Genomic DNA, 21,166 nt, shown 5'->3' with positions numbered 1-21,166 from the left:
GCTGTAGGGCAGGACTGAATCCTGCAGAGATCTCAGCTCTCTGGTGGACTATCAGCCAGCACCAACCAGAGTGTACAAAAAGGACCTGCAAAAGGTCTTCCTGAAAGGCGAGAGCCAGTTTGGTGGGTTTCTAAGACCAATTGAATACTTTAGTTTGAGAGAAATCTTCCCTAACTTCTCACTGCTTTTCTTTCCATTAACAGGTCTCCAAGCCCAGGGGAAGAAAATGTCGAATGGCAGCTCCATCACCCAGTTCCTCCTCCTGGCATTCGCAGACACGCGGGAGCTGCAGCTCTTCCACTTCTGGACCTTCCTGGGCATCTACCTGGCTGCCCTCCTGGCCAACGGCCTCATCATAACCGCCATCACCTGTGACCACCGCCTCCACACCCCCATGTACTTCTTCCTCCTCAACCTCTCCCTCCTTGACCTGGGCTCCATCTCCACCACTCTTCCCAAAGCCATGGCCAATTCCCTCTGGGACACCAGGGACATTTCCTATGGAGGATGTGCTGCACAGCTCTTGTTCTTCGTCTTCTTTCTCACAGCAGAGTTCTGTCTTCTCACCATTATGGCCTATGACCGCTACGTTGCCATCTGCAAACCCCTGCACTACGGGACCCTCCTGGGCAGCAGAGCTTGTGTCCACATGGCAGCAGCTGCCTGGGGCAGTGGGTTTCTCTATGCTCTCCTGCACACGGCCAATACATTTTCCCTGCCCCTCTGCCAGGGCAATGCCCTGGACCAGTTCTTCTGTGAAATCCCCCAGATCCTCAAGCTCTCCTGCTCACACTCCTACCTCAGGGAAGTTGGGCTTCTTGTGGTCAGTGCCTGTTTAATCTTCGGGTGCTTTGTTTTCATCGTGCTGTCCTATGTGCAGATCTTCAGGGCCGTGCTGAGGATCCCCTCTGAGCAGGGACGGCACAAAGCCTTTTCCACGTGCCTCCCTCACCTGGCCGTGGTCTCCCTGTTTCTCAGCACTGCCGTGTTTGCCTACCTCAAGCCCCCCTCCATCTCCTCCCCAGTTCTCGACCTGGTGGTGGCTGTGCTGTACTCAGTGTTGCCTCCAGCACTGAACCCCCTCATCTACAGCATGAGGAACCAGGAGCTCAAGGAGGCCATTAGGTATCTGATTTCATGGATTTTTTTCAAAAGGGAGAAATGTTCCACCTCTCTCCACAAATGACTCCCGCACTATTTGATTCCATCTGCTTTTTTGTGTGTTTTGTTATTGGCTTTGTGTTTTTAATGATTACATTTCTCATCATTGCTGTTGATATTGTCATTTATGGTTTTTATGCTCCTACACAAAGGTTTCACTTGTGTCACTACACCTGAGACATTTACGTCTTAGTTTCACCTGGTTCCCTTCTAAAAATGTATTTCACAGTGGCTCAGAGCTGGCCTCTTTCACAGAGTCTCTGTTAACAAAGCAAGATCTCCCTGGTGCAGTGCTTTAATGCTGGGGTCTTTCACCAAACATGCCTGAGGAAATTCACCCCTGAAGTTCTTCTTCATCCTCCATGTGTCCAGGAATAAAAAGCTGACTGTCCCTTTGTAACATTTTAGAGATATTGGACTGGATTTAGGAGTCACCAGTCGGTGTCTGGTGACAGGTAAGATCGTGGGTTTAACTGAGGGACGTACCCCAGCCCTTCACACAGATGACATAAAGGCCACCCATCCTGTGGGAGGGGGATCTGGAGCTGTCTGGAGAGGCTGGTGTTTCTCCAGGGACAGCATGTTCCTGGGGTTGTGCTGGGATGGCAGAGGTCAGAAGGATGGGGTGTGGGGCCTCAAGCAGAGGCCATGTGCAGACCTCCTCTGGGCACTCTCCCGTTCCTCCCCACCTGTCTACAGCAGGAATTCCCACAGAGGGACAGACACGTCCAGGTGTGGCCACACCACGGCTCACTGAAAGGGCATGAAAAGTCAAGCTGTCTGGGTAGCCCTCTCCTCCTAACCCATCCCTGTGTGCAGCTGGCCTTGTTCATGGTCAGCCTGCGCCACTGGCTCATGTGGTGTCCCTCATAATGCGTGGGCCCTTCTCCTCAGGGTCACTGCTCATCCTGTCACGTCCCACCTGGCACTGTAATACGGTGTTTTTCTTCCCCCTGATGCAGGACTGGCCACTTCTCTTTGTAAAACTTAAGCAGTTTCTTCTGGCTGACTCCCAGAATTTCCCAAGGTCCCCCTGGACTGAAGATCCATTTTGTTCGTTCTTCATGTTTGCGTGCAGGCAGCTCACCATGGTTGTGGTGATGCATCAGCACAAGATAACAGCACGAGGAGTTGCAGGGCACTACAGGGAATTAAAGACATTCCTAATTTTGTACTGTCCAGCAGAGGAATTGTCACAACAGCTATGTTAGAAACATCTTTGTGCCCCGTAGAGAGGGCACAAAGCAAGCAAATGTAGGGCCTGTGGGGAAAGAGAAGCTGGGCCGTTTGTAGAGGAATCTACGACAATGGTTAAAGAAAAGAACTTGGGAAGGGGAAAGAGGAAAAAGGAAAACCAAAAGTTCAACTCAGGATATGATGAAAGTGGTTTGGAGATACCCGATGAGCAGCATTGAGTCAATGCCTTGAGTGGGACAAAAAACCCACAGCGGAGTGGACCAAAGTTATGTTTGCTTACTTCTGTGGTCATGGGCAACGTGAGCGCTCTCCCCCTCATCATGAAGGGAAGACCCATGGCGGAAAGAAATGCACAGTCTCTCATCCTGGAAGGGGCCTTGGGAAGACTCCAGACCAAGACAATCCACAGTCTGTGGAGAAAGGGCAATGGGGATGGGGCTGTTTGCATGCTAGTTAGCGTTAGTGTTAGATGTATACCTCTATAGATACACAGACAGCACGGATCCCGCCAGGAGCTGGTCTCAGACCCTCCATCTCTCTAGAAGCTGGCCTCGGCATTCCCTCATCCCTCCAGTTCCCCCATGCACAGACAAGCACACACACACACAAACAAATGGCCCTCTCCAGCACAGAACCACGGAACCCTGGAGGCTGGAAGGCAGCCAGCTTCCACCTTCTCTGCGCTTCCTCTTCAGGCTTGATGTTACTCAGAGCTCCTTTCTCATGCATGCCAGCCTCCTGCCACCTTGGCATGACTTCCTGCATGTTGGCATGGACCATTCTGGATGACGAAGAGGTGATCCTTGACCACCAAAAAGCTCTCTGCAGGACCCACCTGGCCACAGACATCCTCTGATCCAAGGTTATCAAAATTTACCTCCTAACTCTTATGCCCATCAGTCTTTATCGTATGAAAATGAATTGACTTTCTTAAGATATATATCTAGCTAGCTCCCATTGTGTACTGATTTATCATGCTTGGCTAAGTGAGTTAAAGGAGGTGAGCTCATCACAAGGACCAGAAGAACAGCCCTGCCCTCAAAATAAGGACTTCTCAGAATCAGTCAGCTGTCCATGAAGGATAAAAGATACCCCTGGAGAACCGAGATAATGCCAGTATCCCCGTCCCTCTTACACACCTTTGAAACTCTCCCAGTGTCCAGCATCACAGACAAGTAATGAGCAATAGACCAACGCCGGGGACGTCTGGATCAATAGACAAGCCGCGAGAAGGCTGATGGCTGATGGAGCTGCAGAGATATAGCTACTTTGTGCAGTTTTACTGTGATTAGTAATTGGTACTCCATGTGTGTGTGTTAGTTAGTCATTAGTCAAATAATAAGGTACCTGAATGCTTGAATGGCATAAGAACCCTGTGTTTAACCACATTTGAGGTACCCCAATTGAGCTCGGACACCTCATGCACATGACTAAATATTTACGCGTGCACCTCTGTACTTTGTGTCCTAGCCTCTCTGCTCGGTCAGCACGGGCCACTTGCAAATTTTCATAACACAAGTGACTGATTGCCACTGCAGTGGGGCAAGGTCTCTCCCTTCTCCATGCAGTAGATGTGAGGCAGTTTAGAACACAAGACACACCACACCAGGGTCTCCACTCATGTGTTGCACTCTCAAACTGCTGTTTTTTCTCTTGCCCAACATTTACTCGCCCTCTTCATAATACAGTCAAGGAACAGGCCAAAAAATCTCATGGGGGACCTGTCAGCAGCACCTTGTCATTCATGGAGATCACCTTCACCTTTGTCAAAGGACCTTGAGGGCTGCAGAGACACCACTGACAAAAACCCTCTTTCGTGCTAGGGCCGCCCTTCCCAGCCCTGTTTCTCTCTGTTCTTGCAGACAGCAGGCTTTGCTCACCATCAACATCCAATTTCAGCTTTAAGCTTCCAGGTGCCGTCCACTTGACCGTGTCTCTGCCGTGAAGCAAAGCCTTTGCACACAGAAGGTCTTCAATGCTTGGTACCAGGTTTCCTTTAAGAGACGTCCGAGCTTGGCCTGGAGCTACACCTGAGGTGCCACAGCCCAGACGTGCACCAAAACTCTCAGCCAGGGGAAGAGACAAGTTGAGAGAGAGCCTGTGCTTTTTGACTTTGACAGAGGAACTGCCAAGGCGTGGTGGGCCAAGGCACACAGCTTGGGGTGCTGCAATGGATGGCTACAGGCTTTTCAGGAGAGACGGGCTGGAAGGATCAGGAGTGGGGTTTCCTGAAAGTGAAGCCGTTAACTGGATGTATGGCGCAACTCCTTGGGGCAGGTGAAGAGTTTGGTGAGCCTTTGTGGGGGAGGGTGAGAGGAGAGGCCAGTAGCAGTGTCCTGTCATGGTGGGAGATAAGGAACCCACAGTCAGGATGAGGAAGAGGGTATAGTCTTTCTGAAGGATCCCAGGGAAGCGTCTGGCTGTACGAGCCTGGGTCTCGCTGGGGACTGCCATGATACTGGCAGCTTCTGAAAGAGGAGCACAGCAGCATGTCCAGTCCAGGTGGTTTCTGGGGTGTCTTAGGACAACGTCTTCACACAGCTGCCAGATGGGCCAACAAAAATAATGCCAACCTTGATGTGATACCTGCAATGCAGGAAGAGCTGGTCAGAGACGTGAAGATTGGCTGTCGTGACCCTGAAGTAGTGGGGTCCCTGCACTCCAGGGGAGTGAGGAAGCAGAACAGAAGACTGCAGACGCTGGACCTCAGAGGTCCTTTTGCCTTTGGCCTACGCTGGGGAGTTTTCGTGGGGATCCAATGGTCAGGAGTACTGAAGGTGGCGCAAAGCTCCGTACAGCTGGTCTTCAAGGACAGCATCCTCCAAGGAGAACACTGGCCTGTATCAAAACTCAGTTTGAAACCTGGAAGTAAATTCAAGGGAATCATAACGAGATTTCCAACTTCAGGAATTCTTCCAGAAGAAAACAAAGATATTAGTTGGACACTGCTGTATTGAGTTAGAGTAGGGAGAGAGAGTTCCGAGATACTCTATGCCTTTTTTGCCTCAGACTTCCCCAGCAAGGTCTCTCAGGGCTTTGTGCCTCGAGGCAAGAATCTGGACAAGAACAGCCAATGGCGGATAGGAATGAAATCAGGATCTACTGGAGCAAAGTCAACCACTAGCAGTACATGCGAATGGACGGGTTACATCCAGAGGTGCTGGAAAGTAAGAGAATGTCACAGTGAGGCCACTCTCCATCATCTTGGAAAGGTCCTGGAGACTGGCGGGACTCCCTGACATCTGGCAAAAAGTAAATGCTGCATGCATCTTTCAAAAGGGTCCAGAGAAGGAGGTGGGGAGCTAAAGGCTGCTTAGCTTCCCTTGAGATGAGGAACATGTCCCAAAGCATGTTCTCTCGCACTGCATTTCTGGGTGCCTGAAGGAGACGGTGCCTGGATGAACTCAGGGAACATGTACACCGGTTACGGTTTGGCACTTGGAGGGCCATGGTGTTATGCCATTGTACGCCCCATAAAGATTTGGCCATCTCAATAAAAGGGACGATAGGAGGGAAGTGCTAGCAGGTGGGACCATTGCTTGACTGCAAAGAGATAGAGGCAGGATCTATCCAACGTATCCAACCTTCATTGCGCCCAGCCTCTTTTAGATAGGAGATATAGATGTGAAATATATTAAAATAAACATGTCCTCGGAACACAGTCTGGGATCTGTGCTTGACAGGAAAATGTGTTTTCTATTGGTCTAAGGCCATCCAGAATGGAAAGTGAACTTCAGGGCAGGGAATGGGAACGTGACATACAGCTGAGGCATGTCTTCTCTGTATTGAACTCTGCCTGCCTTTGATCTCCTTTGTTGGCCATTAGGAAACACCGTTCTGTGTCAGCTCGTTTTCAAGGTAAAGCGGGTGGGAACCGGTGCCAAGGAGTGGAAACACGCAGCTACGGACTGGAGTGGAGAAAGCTCAGGTTTGAACAGGCTGCTGTAAGTCCTGGTTGCCAGATGAGAGACATGGGGAGATTGAGACAAAGCCTGTCCATGGAGTGTTTGCAATAAAGGGTCTTGCCTTAAAGGGTCTTGAGGCTCCATTAGCAGAAATTCAGGATCAACATGAACTGGAGATTGCTGGCATCATTTCATGTGTAAGAAGAAAAATAAAGAACAAAATAAGAAGGAAGCAATCCTTTCTTATGGTTGTTTAGTATTGAAATGTATTCATCTGAGAACTCTCTAATTAAGCACAGAAGAACTGAGGAATCGAGGAAGAATATGCACAGACACTTGGCTGGTTATGGCATTTGGTATGGAAATGAGTCCTCTCCAGCCAAGATCCTGTAGACCCTCAAACACTGGGCAAGCCTCTAGAGAAGTAAAACTCAGCAGCAAAACCCCAAGATGGTGAGGGTGTTACCAGGCCCCGCTGGTGCCCATCACTGGAGACACCATGGAGGGAATGACCGGACAAGATTCCTGTCCCTGGGGACCGGTGAAGCAGAAAGTCAGAAGCACTGGTTATAGGGGGAAAATCAAATGTGGAGGTGGCTCTGAAAACCTTTGATTCATTTCATCAATGGGGACAGACACGCCCTGTCCCCTGTCCCTTGGGGATTTGCCAGAGCCTGTGAGATTCCAACAGTTCACCCGCCTTCTTCCAAAGCCCTGATAATGTTCCCCTCGCACAGAAGATGCCTTAGCCCCCCAACTTGCTTGAACCTTCTGGTGGAAGTTCCAATATGAACTGGTGCCAAAGGCAGCCAAGTGGTGTGCTACATCTGACATTGCCAATGCATTCTTCTTTTTCAATCCCTTTGGCAGCAGGGTGCAGGCCACAGTTTGCTTTCACGTGGTGTCCAATGCACCTGGAATGCCCCCAGGGACAGGACAAGAGGTACTTGAACATAAGAAGTTCCATCTAAACATGAGGAGGAACTTCTTGACTTTGAGGGTGGCAGAGCACTGGAACAGGCTGCCCAGAGACGTGGTGGACTCTCCTTCTCTGGAGACATTCAAAACCCGCCTAGACGCATTCCTGTGCAACGTGCTCTAGATGAACCTGCTCTGGCAGGGGGGTTGAACTACGTGATCTCCAGAGGTCCCTTCCAACCCCTACCATTCTGTGATTCTGTAATCGACTATCCTACGGTTTGCCATGGACTAATCCAAACTGCACTGGAACAGCCTGATACCCCTGAACATCTACAATACATCCATGATCTCATCATGTGGGGCAACAAAGCAGAAGTGTTTGAGAAGGGAAAAAGAGCAATTGAGATTCTTCTGAAAGCTGGTTTTGCCATAAAAGAAGCAAGGTCAAGGGACTTGCAGAGAAGATTCAGTTCTTGAGAATAAAATGGCAGGATGGATGCCATCATGTCCCTATGGATGCGGTCAACAAGATTGCAACTATGTCTCCACCAGCTAAGAAGAAGGAAGCACAAGCTTTCTTAGGCCTTGTGGGATGCTGGAGAATGCATATTCCAGGTTATAATCAGCTTGTGAGCCCTCTCTATGGAGTAACCTGAAAGAAGATCTATTCTGAGTGCGGCCTTGAGCAACAGCAACCCTTTGAGCAGATCAAACAGGAGATAGCTCGTGTGGTAGCTCTTGGGTCTGTCCAGACAGGACCAGCCGTGCGTAACGGTCTCTACAGTGCAGCTGGGGCACGTGGTCTCACCTGGAGCCTCTGGCAGAAATCATCGGGAGAAACCTGAGGTCAACCTCTAGGCTTTGGAGATGAGGGTATTGAGGATCGGAAGCCCTCAACACCCCAACCGAAAAAGAGATCCTGACAGCATATGAGGGGGTTTGAGACACTTCAGAAGTTGTTGATAGGCAAGCACGGCTCCTCCTGGCACAGCAGTTGCCTGTGCTACACTGGATATCCCCTCCACACATCACGCGACTGACGCTACATGGACTAAGCGGGTAGTGCTGATCACACAGTGAGCTCGACCAGGGAAACCAAACCTCCAGCAATCCTTGAAGAGATTACGGACTGTCCAGAGGGCATAGATTTTGGAGCATCTCATGAGGAGGTGGCTCATGCCCAGGTGGCACCCTCATACGATGAGTTGTCATCTACTGATGAAAGGTGTGAAAGGCAGGGCCAGAAGGCTGGATGCCTCTCCCAAAGCTGGTATCAGGAGCACACCCAAGGAACTGTTCCATGAAAAGTCCTCATGGTGTTCTGGGGTTCTCCACAGACTCAGGGGGACAGGGTCAGAGTTGCAGGGGGATCTCTTAGGGACCAAGGGCTGGACGAAGAGAGCTCCCTTCTTGGTGGCACATGTCCAAGCAGAGTGCAAATGGTCTTCGATTGTTCTTCCTGGTACTGTCCCTCTTGTGGTATGGCCGATGGCCACTGCTATCCTGGAGAGGAACTTGGAGTTGCCAGGAGAGCTCATGGGATCTCCCGGAAAAGTATGTGAGTCTGGGTGAGCAGTGAGTGGCACCTCATCAAATGAGTGACCATCCAAGGTGGAGTGTCCTTGAAGGAAAGGTGAACCTAAAGAGCCCATGGGCTAACAAGGCCCCTGCAATGCCAGGAGCCAGCAGGCCAAAGGGACAAAAGACTAGACAATTGTTCAGCCCACTGTCCTAGAAACCCTGTGGGACCGATCTAGGGCAGCCCTTCCCTGCCCTTTGTGACACTAAAGACACCCCATTGTCCTGCCAAGCCCTGTCCTTGTCTACTGAGCAATCAGTGAAGATGGAAGGGGACTCAGCAGCAGTGATCCCTTTCTGGCTGGGGCTGCTCCCCACCTTGACCAGCATGGCGAGTGCAGGGTCACCCCGTGGCCCCAGGGCACCACAGCCCCCTCCCTCTGCAGAGCAGCATCGCCAGCTCAGGTCCCTGCAGGAAGCATGGGGTGGGAACCAGGAATGTCCAGCCAGGCCAGCCTGGACACACTCACCTGGGGAAAGGCTTTCTGGGGAGAAAGGGTGACCAGGGAGAAGAGCAAGGGAGCATTTCTGTGCCTGCAGGGAGGAATCCATGAGAAGAAGAAACCTCTTTCTGCAGGCCCTGACTCTGGGCAGGCTGCTCTGTGCCTGGAGCAGGACTCTTGTGCTGGCCTGGGGAGAGGGGCTGGCACTGAGGGGACACAGACCATCTGTGGCCCAGGCCCTGGGGGAGGCCACCAAAACAGGAGGGCTGAGGGGGACAGAGCCCTGAGGGCTGCTGGGGTACTTTGCCAGGGAGATGTCTCCCCACCCTTGAACACACCTGTCCCATGCGGTTCCAGCACGGTGGGGCCACTGGACCATTAATGGGGCAGCAGGGCCCGCCTTCCCATTGCTCTCCAGTTTCCCATCCCCTTACTCCTCGCTCAGCCACATCCCTCTAAACTCCCCAGGTGCTGCTTTGAGCTTCAGGCAGTTGGAAGAATGCCCTGGTCTTTCAGCAGGCTGATAATCTCTTCAGCCAAATCCTTCCATGTGTTTATATCTGTCATATCCCATCCATCTCTCTCCCATACTTGGAGTGAGGTTATTCCTTTTGGATGGTGACCCTCGCTGGAGGAGGTTCACCAGGTTGAAGAAGCCCATGTCTCTCACCGTTCCCACACAGGGCACATGCTTTGGGCCCCAATCCTCAAAAACAAGAAATTCCAACTGAACTCAAGAAAACAGGTTTTGGCATCAAGAACACACAACCCTGGCACGGGCTGCCCTGAGAGGCTGTGGAGTGTCCTGTTGTGGAGACACTAAAAACCAGCCTGGACATCTTCTTAAGTGACCTGCTCTGGCTGACTCCCTCTAGGGCAGCAGGAATGAACTAGACGATCTCCAAAGATCCCTTTCAATCTACATGATTCTGGGAGGACATGGCAGTCCAGCAACATCTAGGGTAGATGCTTGTGAGGTCCCTTCTGCCTGAGAACCCAACAGGCCAGCAGCAGGCCAAGGTCTGGCGTGTTGATTGTGAGGTCACTGCTGCTATAACGGCAGGAACCTGGTGGCAGGCCAACCCCAGGCTCAAGGCTGGGTTCGGTGCCTACGAGGTCATTTCTCCATGAGTACCTGACAGGCCAGCAGCAGGCACGGGGTGTGGATGTTGGTTATGAGGTCAGTGCTGCCACAGTCTCTGATAGGCCAGAAGCAGGCAGATATTGATTTGGAGGTCACTTCTGCCTGAGTCCTTGATAGCCCCGCAGCAGGCAAATGGCCTGAATGGCAGTTGTGAGGCTGCTGCTGCCTGAGGACCTGAGAGACCATGAGCAAGCTCGTGGGTGTTTGAAGCCCTGTGTTCCAGAGCACCCCTTAGGCCAGCAGGTTGAAGACCAGGCTTGGTTCTTGTGAGGCCCCAAGTATGGGACATGCCAGCAGCATGCGTATGAATGCAACACACAGTATGGGACACGCCAGCATGTATGGAACACACCAGCAGCTAGAGGTTGCTTGTGGGATCGCTGCTGCTTGGGCACATGATTATCCAGCAGCAGGCTCATGACTGGGGTCTGTGTTTGTGAAGTCATTTCCTTCTGAATACCTTTGTAGGCCAAAATGAGGCTTGTGGCTGTGTTTGGAGCCTGTGTGGTCTCTTCATCTTGGAAACTTTCTGGACTCTAACATAGGTGGTGGGACATCCACACTAATGGTCCCAAGGCTTCTTCCAGCGTTTACTTTCTGAGCAGTGAAATGTCTTGGGATTTCTCTTCCATGGGTTGAGGTTTCTGGGCTCACTGGTAGGGCGTCCAACAAAGCTAAGATGCCTGGGCGTGAAGAGTGAAATATTTAATAATATGCAAACAGTGATTTAACAAAATTAGTAGTGAACGCGACAGTGTTTTATGGGATGTGATGACAAGGTACACGTGATTCTTTATTGCATAGAGGACAGGGTCGGACAAGCTGTCAAGGAGACCCTCCCGTTGAGTCATGAGGCTCAACTTGCTTTCTAAACTCCTTCTCGGAGAGGAGTCTGCCTGAGGCTGGATCCAATGCGAGTCCCAGCCTTGGTTAACGGTTTATGTCTAAAGGATTATATATGTGCAATCAATCCTTTCTATCACTTAGCTAAGATTTCACAGTTTAACGTTCTATTAATCACCTACCAGGATTACTTGCTGAGTGCCGTGAATAAGAGTACATTGACAAAGTGGTCGCTTCTGGGAAATGGACTGTACCCAGAGAATCTGTGGATCCCCAGTAGAACCAAAACCTCCTTGTCTTTGCTGCGGAGGTGGGTGAGGCGAAAGAGAGCTTGCGTTCTGCAGGATCAATAGTAATTGTGCAATGCGGCTTCCTTTGGGTACTGTGCAAGGGGGAAATGGGGTCCAGGCCATGATTTTAATTTCCCCAACGGTATCCGCATCAATTACTCCAGGCAATACAAAAAGTCCGGCTAAGGTAACCGATGATCTCCCTAATAGTAGCCCTTGTGTTTTCCGGGGTAAAGGACCTGAAACATTAGTTGCTAATAAATGAACAGAGGAATCAAGCAACGTTACTGCGTGTGAGGTTGCCAGGTCCAATCCGGCGCTACCGGCTGTTGCTGGGCGAAGACTTGTGGCGAGGTCACACCCATCTGCATGGCTCGATTCACCGGCGACGATACTTGTGTCTGTGCGCGTCGCTGCCCCGCGCTCCGCAAGCGGTTTCCCTGTATCGGCTGCCCTTGAAAATTATACTTAGAACGACATTGATTAGCATAATGACGCCCCTTCCTGCATCGGGGACAGATCCCAGGGGCTTGGGCTTTAGCCCCCCCATTAGAAGCGGGACAATTTCGTTTGATATGGCCTGGTTTACCACAACCGTAGCAATTTCCTCCTCCAGACATGCCTCTCATAGCTGCAAAAGCAGCTGCCATCGCTTCAAATTTATGGTCCACAGTACCAATACGATTACAAGCCTCCACCATTTCGACCAAGGTCGGAGCTGGGTTAGGGAGAGATTTAAGTAATTTTTTACAGTCGGCGTTAGCATTTTCAACTGCTAATTTTAATAGCAAAATCTCTCGAGCTTCGGTATTATCTATTTGGCGCTCTAAAGCTTGCTTAAGTCTATCAATAAATTGCATGTACGGCTCCCGAGGTTCCTGCGTAATAGAGGTGAATGCCTTTTGAGGTTTACAGGAATCGGGTATTTTGAGTAAAGCCTTTTTTGCTTCTTCGCGGATCACTTCCAGGGCCTCTCGTGGACAATCTCGAGCCTGTGCCGCTGGATCAGAGTGCTGACCCGTACCCATAAGTTGCTCCACGGTCAGTGCGGCAAGAGCAGCATTATTATGACCTACGTAGCTGGTGAGGAGAGTTTGAAGGCCCCCTCTCCAACGCGACTCCCAGAGGGAATACTGGGTAGGGGTTAATAACAATTGCGCTAGCGATTTTAAATCATGGGGAGTCATAACATACGTATCAAAGACAGAAGACAGCAGGCTCGCAAAATATGGGGAAGAGAGCCCGTGTTCTGTGACGGTACGGCGCAGCTCTTTAATCACCGGGAAGGACAAAGCCTCCCACTGCACTCCCCGGCCTTGATAAATAACAGGGGCGACTATCGTTCGCGCTATTTCCAAGTCACCTTCTTTTAAAGCTTGACGTCTAATATTCGCCCATGTATCATGAGGGTCAGGGGGATACAAGTCAGGCTCTTTATCGGGATCAACGGGCCCTGGGTCAAGCGGATCTTCCTCAGGAGGGTAGCCTGCGGCACAGACCTTTAAGGGTCCGGGAGACTTAGCGCGTCGCAGAGGTAGCGGAGGGGGAAGCAAAGGCTGAGCTGGTGGAGGTTCCCCCTTAGTATCTGGAGAGTCTTTATGTGATTTAACAAAATTAGTAGTGAACGCGACAGTGTTTTATGGGATGTGATGACAAGGTACACTTGATTCTTTATTGCATAGAGGACAGGGTCGGACAAGCTGTCAGGGAGACCCTCCCGTTGAGTCATGAGGCTCAACTTGCTTTCTAAACTCCTTCTCGGAGAGGAGTCAGCCTGAGGCTGGATCCAATGCTAGTCCCAGTCTTGGTTAACGGTTTATGTCTAAAGGATTATATATGTGCAATCAGTCCTTTCTATCACTTAGCTAAGATTTCACAGTTTAACGTTCTATTAATCACCTACCGAGAATCTGTTGTGGCAAGGAATCTCTCGACGTCTAGGAGTAGAACCTTAAGCGAGCATCCCTGCTCAAGGGGAGATCCTGGCGTGCAGCCCACCGCCGTGCAGGAGAGCTCCAAGCACTCTTGGGCTGTCCACTATTTATAGAGTAAGAGAATTGACCTACAGTCATATTCGCATGGGAACAAAATATCTAGGCCCCCACTCCAGACAGTGTGTTGGCTGTGTTGCCAGCCATCCCCCAAAGTCCAGGTGACACTCATCACACCTCCCACTGATGGTTATGGCTTGAGCAGGAGCTGGGGAGGGGCAGAAGCGGGAGAGCACAGCGCCACAAGATGCGGCACACAGGGATGTGGTTTAGTGGTGGACCTGGCAGGGCTGGGTTTACAGTTGGACACAATGATGTTAAAGATCCTTTCCAACATAGATGATTCCATGAGTCTGTGATTGTTTTGAGCCTCAGGACTCTGTTTCATCCTCGCCCCTTCTCTGGGAGGCCAGGAGGTGTCACAGAATTTTCCTACACTTGGCATTGCTCCCCCTCACATCCCTCTGCCCCAGGAAGAGCCCTGGGCCACAAGCGAGGGACAGGATCTGCCTTGCCAGGGCCTGGGGCTGAGGGCTTGGCCTTTCTGCTGCATCAAACAAAGCAAGGGTTTCTTCAGCATTACGGCCACCTGCACTCTGCCTTTGCCCACCTGCAATCACAGCCTGCAATTATCTGCTCTAACGAGTCCCTGGGGAGGCTTTGTCAGGAATGGCCCTCAGTGGGGCTCATTAATGCTTCCAGGTACTTGGAGTTTGACTTCTGATTTCTTGAGCACTCTGTTCAACCTTCTCTCAGGATCTGAGGTCTGTGGACTCAGCAGCAAATACCCCATGGGGCTCATTAAAAGACAGAAAGCCTTAACAAGCTTCTCTTTTGGTAATTTTCTTCAAGACTTGTACAGCTAATTGGAGAGGTTTCATAGTGTAATGAAGTAGGAAGATTTCAAAATGCATCTGATAAAAATGATCTTTTCTGTTAAAGGATATATTTTGTTACTTTTCACTTTACAGAAGAGGTGATAGAAGCATTCTCTGATTGATATTGGTGCAGAGTGTTTCCTCAGGAAGTCTGGACACCTAGGGAAAGCAGTCCCTTGATGTCCATGGCTGGATGGACAGCCTTGCTCCTCACCTCCCCAACCTCACCATTTCTGACATTGCCCACCTGGGACTTGCATCACTGCTCCTTGCATCAGACTTCTCCACTGCTCTCTGCAGCTGCAGGTTACAGCTCCATTGCACCATCTCCCACCTGAGCCCCTTAGAGACCTGGCTGCACCCAGGCACAGGAGAATTTTCCCCATTCTTCAGAAAAGAAAAGTAAAGCACAATCAGTTTTCATAAACAATAAATGATATTCTGCAATCATATGCTAAGTACAAGCTACCACTAATGAGGTTGATTTCTACAAGGGATAAACTTAGGCAGTTAGATAAAAAACAATAGATATAAACATAATTGAAGAGCTGGCTAAGGAGGCAATTAGACTGTTGAGAGACAGTCAGGCTGTTCAGTCCCTGAAGGTGAAAGCAGCAGTGTGGGCGAGAGGTACCTGAATGAACAAAGAGTAAATGGAGAAGAAAGCTGAAGAATTATGGAAAGGGCCTTTGCCGAGACAGTCTGGGTCTGACAAGGTGACTTTAGAAATGGTCACTGTATCAGGACAAGTAGACAAAAAATTAGAGAAACTAACTGCACTGTGTAACAGGGAGAATAGTTGTAATGGCGTCACAGGGAAGATCAATATTTCTTTGGAATATCCTTTCTGAGAGGTCATGGGATTGGCAGAGGTCTCTTGTGAGAGAGGACAAGCAAATGGTGCACCCGTCTTTGGAAGAATCCAACACTGCACCGCAGGGAACCAGAGGCTGCACAAGCTCACATCGGTGAGGAGCGGGCCATCAGTTGGAGTCCTCTTGGGTGACATTTGTGGGCATCAACAGCAGAACGTGTCCAAAACCCATAAGCACGGACTTACCAAGGGTCAATCATGCCTCGCCAACGTGACTGCCTGCACCATGAAGTAGCTGCATTTGTGCATGAGGGCAACTCTCGCCATGTTTGTCAATAGCAATAAACTCGGAGGATCATTTGTTTACCAATTAATTTACCAATGACTGCCATGGGCAAAACAGACCCAACTTGGGAAAATTCATTAAATGTATTTCCAATTGATTGTAACAGAATAGGACAGTGAGAAATAAAACACAATTCAAAACACCTTCCCCCCTCCCTCCCTCCCTTCTTCCCAGGCTCAACTTCATTCCTAACTCTTCTACCTTTCCCCCGAGTGGCACAGGGGGGTTGTGGAATGGGAGTTGCCGTCAGTTCATAACACTTTGTTTCTGACCTTGCCCAACTGTGGGTCCTTCCCACTGACTGCAGTTCTCCACAAACGGCTCCAGCGTGGATGCTTTCCACAGGGTACAGTCCTTCAGGCGTGGACTGCTGCAGTGTGGGTCCCCCACAGGCCACAGGTCCTGCTGCAAAACCTGCTCCAGCATGGGCTCCTCTCCTTGGGCAGCATGTCCTGCCAGGAGCCTGCTCCACCGGGGTCCTCCATGGGCTGCTGGTCTAACGCTCCTAAAGGAAAAAGGCCAGCCCAGCACGGCTTCTCTTCTGGACCAGACCACAAGAAGTCCCGGAGGATGGCTGTTTCCTATGCCCGTGGGACTTGAGAAAACTCAGAAGACTCCAGTGTTTTGGGTATTGCTGAACAGAGTTTGCATGGTGTCAAGGCCTTCTCTGTTTCTTCGTTCTGCTCCCTCCAGCGAGTAGGTGGGAGGTGAGAAAGAAGTTGAGAGGGGACCCAGCCAGGACCGCTGATCCAAACTGACCAGAGGCATATTCCATACCATATGACCTCATGCTCAGGAATAAAAGCTTGAGGCACAGGAGGAAGATGGTGGGGTTTTTTATTGTTTAAGGAGTCTGCTGCTTGGAGACTGGCTGGGCATTAGTCTGCTTGTGGGAGGTGTTGAGTGATGGTCTCCGTTTCACTTGTTGAGGTTTTTTTTCATCTCTTCTCTTCACCAGTTAAATTGTTATGTTGACCCAAAACTTTTCACACTTTATTTCTTCCTTGTCCCACTTGTGAAGGGGGAAGAAAGTGTGAGCGACTATGTGGCTGCTGGGCTATTGGCTATTGGCCATGGTCAACACATCACAGCAAGGAAGATTGTGATAGCTGGGAGCGAGTTCAGCGGTTGGCCACCAAGATGCTTAGGGGCTGAAGGGGAAGGGCCTTCTTTAGCCTGGAGAAGGGAAGGTCTTGGGAAGCTCATAGCAGCCTGTGTGTCCCTATGGGGACATTTTCAGGGCCATGGGGCCAGGCTTGTGACAGTGGTGCTTGGCAGGAGGTTAATAGACAATGGTCAGATGTTGAAATAAGGAAGGTTCAGGACAAAGAAAATGAAAATCTTTTTCTCTGTGAGGGCATCCAAGCATTGCAGGAGGTTTCCCAGTGACATTGTGCCATCTCTGTCCTTGGATGTTTTCCATCTCCTACGGGATAAAGCCTTGAGCAACATTTGACCAGCATTGGTCATGCCTTGAGGCATTTGACCAGCTTCCTGAACAAAGCTATCAGTATGCCATGCCTCCTGAGATTCCTGGGAGCAGCCACTTTCTTGTCTTTCTTGTTCTTCTACAAACTTCTCCACATCTGCAGACCAAGTGGTGATTTAGGCTGTAAAGAGAATGGAAACAAAGCCTCTGGCTTGGTTACTATCAACTTAATTGCTAAAAGAGAGTGAGATGGAGGAATCTCAGAGCTTCCAGATTCCTGTGGAAGGTTGAAGGCCTCCAAGAAAGGAGTTGAAAATAAGAGTGTTGAACTAGCCCAGCCTTTACATCACTTCACATGGGATGCTTCTGCTTCCCACTTTCAGTCATTGGCACCCAGAAACCTCACATGCTTTTCTTCCTCTCCTCCCCAAACCTGACCAAGTGACATGAAGAAAGAACGCAGAAAGGCCCTAGGCCCCTGTGAATCAGCTGGGGTCTGGCACTTGGAGGGCCGCTCAGTGAATGGCAGTTTTTTCGTGGTCCACCCGATAAAGAATCAAGCTGGGAAGTCAGCCTGCAAGAGCAAACCAGCAAGGTCCATGGACAGGCAAGGCTGTGTCTGGAGAACCTTTACACCTACAGCGTAGATCAAGCTGGGGCTGAACCTCAGGCCTGGGCTTAAAGGGGATCCTGAGCTGATGGACAGAGGGGTGGGAGGAGGCCCCAGGTGAAGCTGCTCAGGGCCATGAAGGCCTGTGGATGTTTTCAGGGCCCTGACATGCTTTCCATGGGAGCCCACCTGCCAGTGCCCTCAGTAGGCCTCCTTCCCTACTGTCCAGGGTCTGTGCTCTGCTCCTCTCCTTCCCTGTTCCCCTGGAGATCTGGGAGACCACCATTTGATGGTCACTACAGCCAAGGCTGAGACTGGTCTTCACATCTCTGACCAGCTCTGCCTCTTGGCAGTACCAGCTCCACTTGTGCATCAGTGTGGCCCATTTGGCAGCTGTGCTAAGAACCATCAGCATGGACTTACCATGGGTAAATCAAAGCAAAAGGAAGCCTACAGAAGGTGGAAGCAAGGACAGGTAGCCTGGGAGGAATACAGAGAAATTGTCCAAGCAGCCATGGATCATGTTAGGAGAGCTAAAGCCCAGAGAGAGTCAAATCTGGCCAGAGGCATCAAGGGCAACAAGAAAGCTGAATAAAGAACACGGACTTCACAGTATCCAAGTGCTGTTGTGTAGAGTTCTTTGTTTCAACACCAAGCTGTGTGAAGCAGTTGACAAGCTGGAGGGATGGGATGCAATCCAGAAGGACCTGGACAGGCTTGAGCGATGGACCTGTGTGGACCTCATGAAGTTCAACCAGGGCAGGTGCAAGGTCCTGCACGTGGGTCGGGGCAATCCCAGGCACAAATACAGGCTGGGTGGAGAATGGCTTGAGAGCAGCCCTGAGGAGAGGGACTTGGGTGTGCTGGTGGATGAGAAGCTCAACGTGAGCCAGCAATGTGCACTCGCAGCCTGCTCCGGTGTGGGTCCCCCACAGGCCACACTTCCTGCCAGAAACCCTGCAGAGGCATGCTGGAGTGGATGGCAGGTGGACACAAAACGATGGATGAGATTCCCACAACGAGAGTAAAAGCTGCAGTCCCCAGGGCCAGAGAGAAAGAGGCCTTGGCTGCGCAGCCCTGGCAGGAGAGGGGTTTGCTGTCCCAGGTTACTCTGAAGCACTGTGGGACCTATGACAGAGGTGGAGCTGATCTGCAAGAAGGACAAGCTGCTGCTGAGAAGGTCCCTGGGGGAGGACAGCTTGTGATCTAGCCACACTGTGACACCATGCTGGGGGCTGACTGGCTAGATAGTGGCTCTGCAGAGAAGGACCTTGGGGTCCTGGAGGACAAACAGCTGAGCATGAGCCAGCAATGCACCACCATGACAAAGGCCAACAGCCTCCTGGGCTGCAGCAGGAAAAGCATTGCTGGCAGGTGGAGGGAGGTGACCCTTCCCCTCTCCTTGGCACTGGTGAGGCCACACCTGGAGTGCCCACACCCTGCACACTCCCACAACTTAGCTCTACACTGACATTTTCCTCTCCCAGGCTTTTACCAGCCCATCCCAGCTGTTCCTTATCTCTCTCCAGAGCCCTTGCCCTCTCCTCTGCCCAGCCAAGCACAGCTGCCCAGTCTGGGCTGGTCCCACAGCAGTGCCCACCACAGTCGCTGCAGAGCTCTCGGCACTCACTCCACAGCCCCAGCTCCTCTGAAGGGCACACAGCCCCTGGGGGGCAGACAAGGAGCTCAGCCTCCCCATCAGCCCCAGGCTAGTGCTGGCCTCAAGGCAATGAGGAAAACAGGCTAGTCACTCTCTGCCTCTCCTGATAGCCTTTTGAGGTGATCCCCAACCCTGAGTGAATTTGCCCCCTCCTCTGCTCACATCAGCCCCGCTCCCCAGGACAGCACGACATTCCTTGGCCCTGAGGGTCCTACGGCAGCTCCCACACCTCTCCAGCCTCCCTCTCCCACGCCTACCGGATCCACACTGACTTTCTGGGCATTGCAGAGTCCTTGTTTGTGCATACCTCAGTTTAGTGTTTTGCTTGTGGGGGACTTCACCTCTGTGGATGTTTCATCTCCTGTGTCTTCATTCACTCCCAGCTCAGGGCACGTGGTGAGTCCCCATCCTCTCCTCACACGTCCAAATTCATTTCCATAGAGTCTGCTGTATGCCATAAGTCCTGACACATGTGAAGCAGCCTGAGGAGGTAATCGGGAGCTCATGCACCATCTCCACTACCACTGGAGACAAGAAGAGAGCCTTTCGAACCAGAACATTTGGTCCACGGAACCCAATAGTACAGTGAGCTTAACCCCAAACACAGGGAGAACACAGGGAGAAGAGACTCTTTGAAAGACCAGTTCGTTGGACATTTTATTGGCAGCACCTTTGGAGGAAGCACCTAGCATCCAGGCACTGCACCTGGGAGATGCCTTTTTCTTGAAGAGCTGCTATTAGGCAGGTCACCTTTGACACAGTGTTGTGCAAGGGTCAGACACAACTGGAACAAACCTCAAGACAAGTGGTACAAGCCCAGAAAATTATACAGAAGCAGGATGACTGCAAGAGAAAAAAGCAGGCTTATTGCCTAAGAGAAAGTCTAGAAAACGTGCGGAGAAGGGGAGACAATTTATTAATGGTGAAACAACGTCCATTGAGCCAGTTTCCATAGGGCATCCTTGAGCTCCTGGTTCCTCATGCTGTAGATGAGGGGGTTCACGGCTGGAGGCACCACTGAGTACAGGACTGCCACCACCAGGTCTAGAGCTGGGGAGGAGATGGAGGGGGGCTTGAGGTAGGCAAACATGACACTGCTGAGAAACAGGGAGATGACAGACAGATGAGGGAGGCACGTGGAAAAGGCTTTGTGCCGTCCCTGCTCAGAGGGGATCCTCAGCACAGCCCTGAAGGTCTGCACATAGGACAGCACAATGAAAATAAAACATCCAAAGCCTAAACAGACACTAACCACAAGAAGCCCAGCTTCCCTGAAGTAGTAGTCTGTGCAGGAGAGCTTGAGGATCTGGGGGATTTCACAGAAGAACTGATCCAGGGCATTGCCCTGGCAGAGGGGTAGGGAAAATGTATTGGCCGTGTGCAGGAGAGCATTGAGAAACCCACTGCCCCAGGCAGCTGCTGCCATGTGGACACAAGCTCTGCTGCCCAGGAGGGTCCCGTAGTGCAGGGGTTTGCAGATGGCAACGTAGCGGTCATAGGACATGACAGTGAGAAGAAAATACTCAGCTGAAATGAAAAAGACAAACAGAAAGACCTGGGCAACACATCCTCCATAGGAGATGGCCCTGGTGTCCCAGAGGGAATTGGCCATGGCTTTGGGAAGAGTGGTGGAGATGAAGCCCAGGTCAAGGAGGGAAAGATTGAGGAGGAAGAAGTACATGGGGGTGTGGAGGTGGTGGTCACAGGCGATGGCGGTGATGATGAGGCCATTGGCCAGGAGGGCAGCCAGGTAGATGCCCAGGAAGAGCCCGAAGTGCAAGAGCTGCAGCTCCCGTGTGTCTGCGAATGCCAGGAGGAGGAACTGGGTGATGGAGCTGCCATTGGATATTTGTCCTCTGGACATGGGGACCTATTCAAAGAAGAGACCAAAGTCTATTCAGTTTCTCAGAAAAACCTCTGAAAGTTCCTCTCGCCTTTCAAGTAGACCTTTGGCAG

The 21,166-nt window shown here is 51.1% G+C and overlaps 2 protein-coding genes across 2 annotated transcripts; one reads left to right on the top strand and one right to left on the bottom strand.

Moving 5' to 3' along the window:
• Positions 1–571: 571 nt before the first annotated feature.
• LOC134527068 (olfactory receptor 14J1-like) lies at positions 572–1,090 on the top strand (the record flags this gene model as incomplete). The annotated part of the gene is made up of 1 exon (XM_063359407.1): positions 572–1,090. A coding segment is annotated over exon 1 (519 nt), but the record flags the coding sequence as incomplete, so codon positions are not given.
• Positions 1,091–2,624: 1,534 nt separating this feature from the next.
• Positions 2,625–20,678, bottom strand: LOC134527010 (olfactory receptor 14C36-like; the record flags this gene model as incomplete). Its single annotated transcript, XM_063359357.1, has 4 exons — positions 2,625–2,768; positions 4,723–4,826; positions 4,932–4,944; positions 20,217–20,678. Coding segments are annotated over 4 exons (723 nt in total), but the record flags the coding sequence as incomplete, so codon positions are not given.
• Between the last annotated feature and the right edge of the window lie 488 nt (positions 20,679–21,166).

This window comes from Chroicocephalus ridibundus, chromosome 25, assembly GCF_963924245.1.
Source record: "Chroicocephalus ridibundus chromosome 25, bChrRid1.1, whole genome shotgun sequence".
NCBI classification, from domain to species: Eukaryota; Metazoa; Chordata; class Aves; order Charadriiformes; family Laridae; genus Chroicocephalus; species Chroicocephalus ridibundus.
The sequence above is the reverse complement of the archived record's forward strand: the minus strand, read 5'-3'. Positions and strand labels throughout refer to the sequence as shown.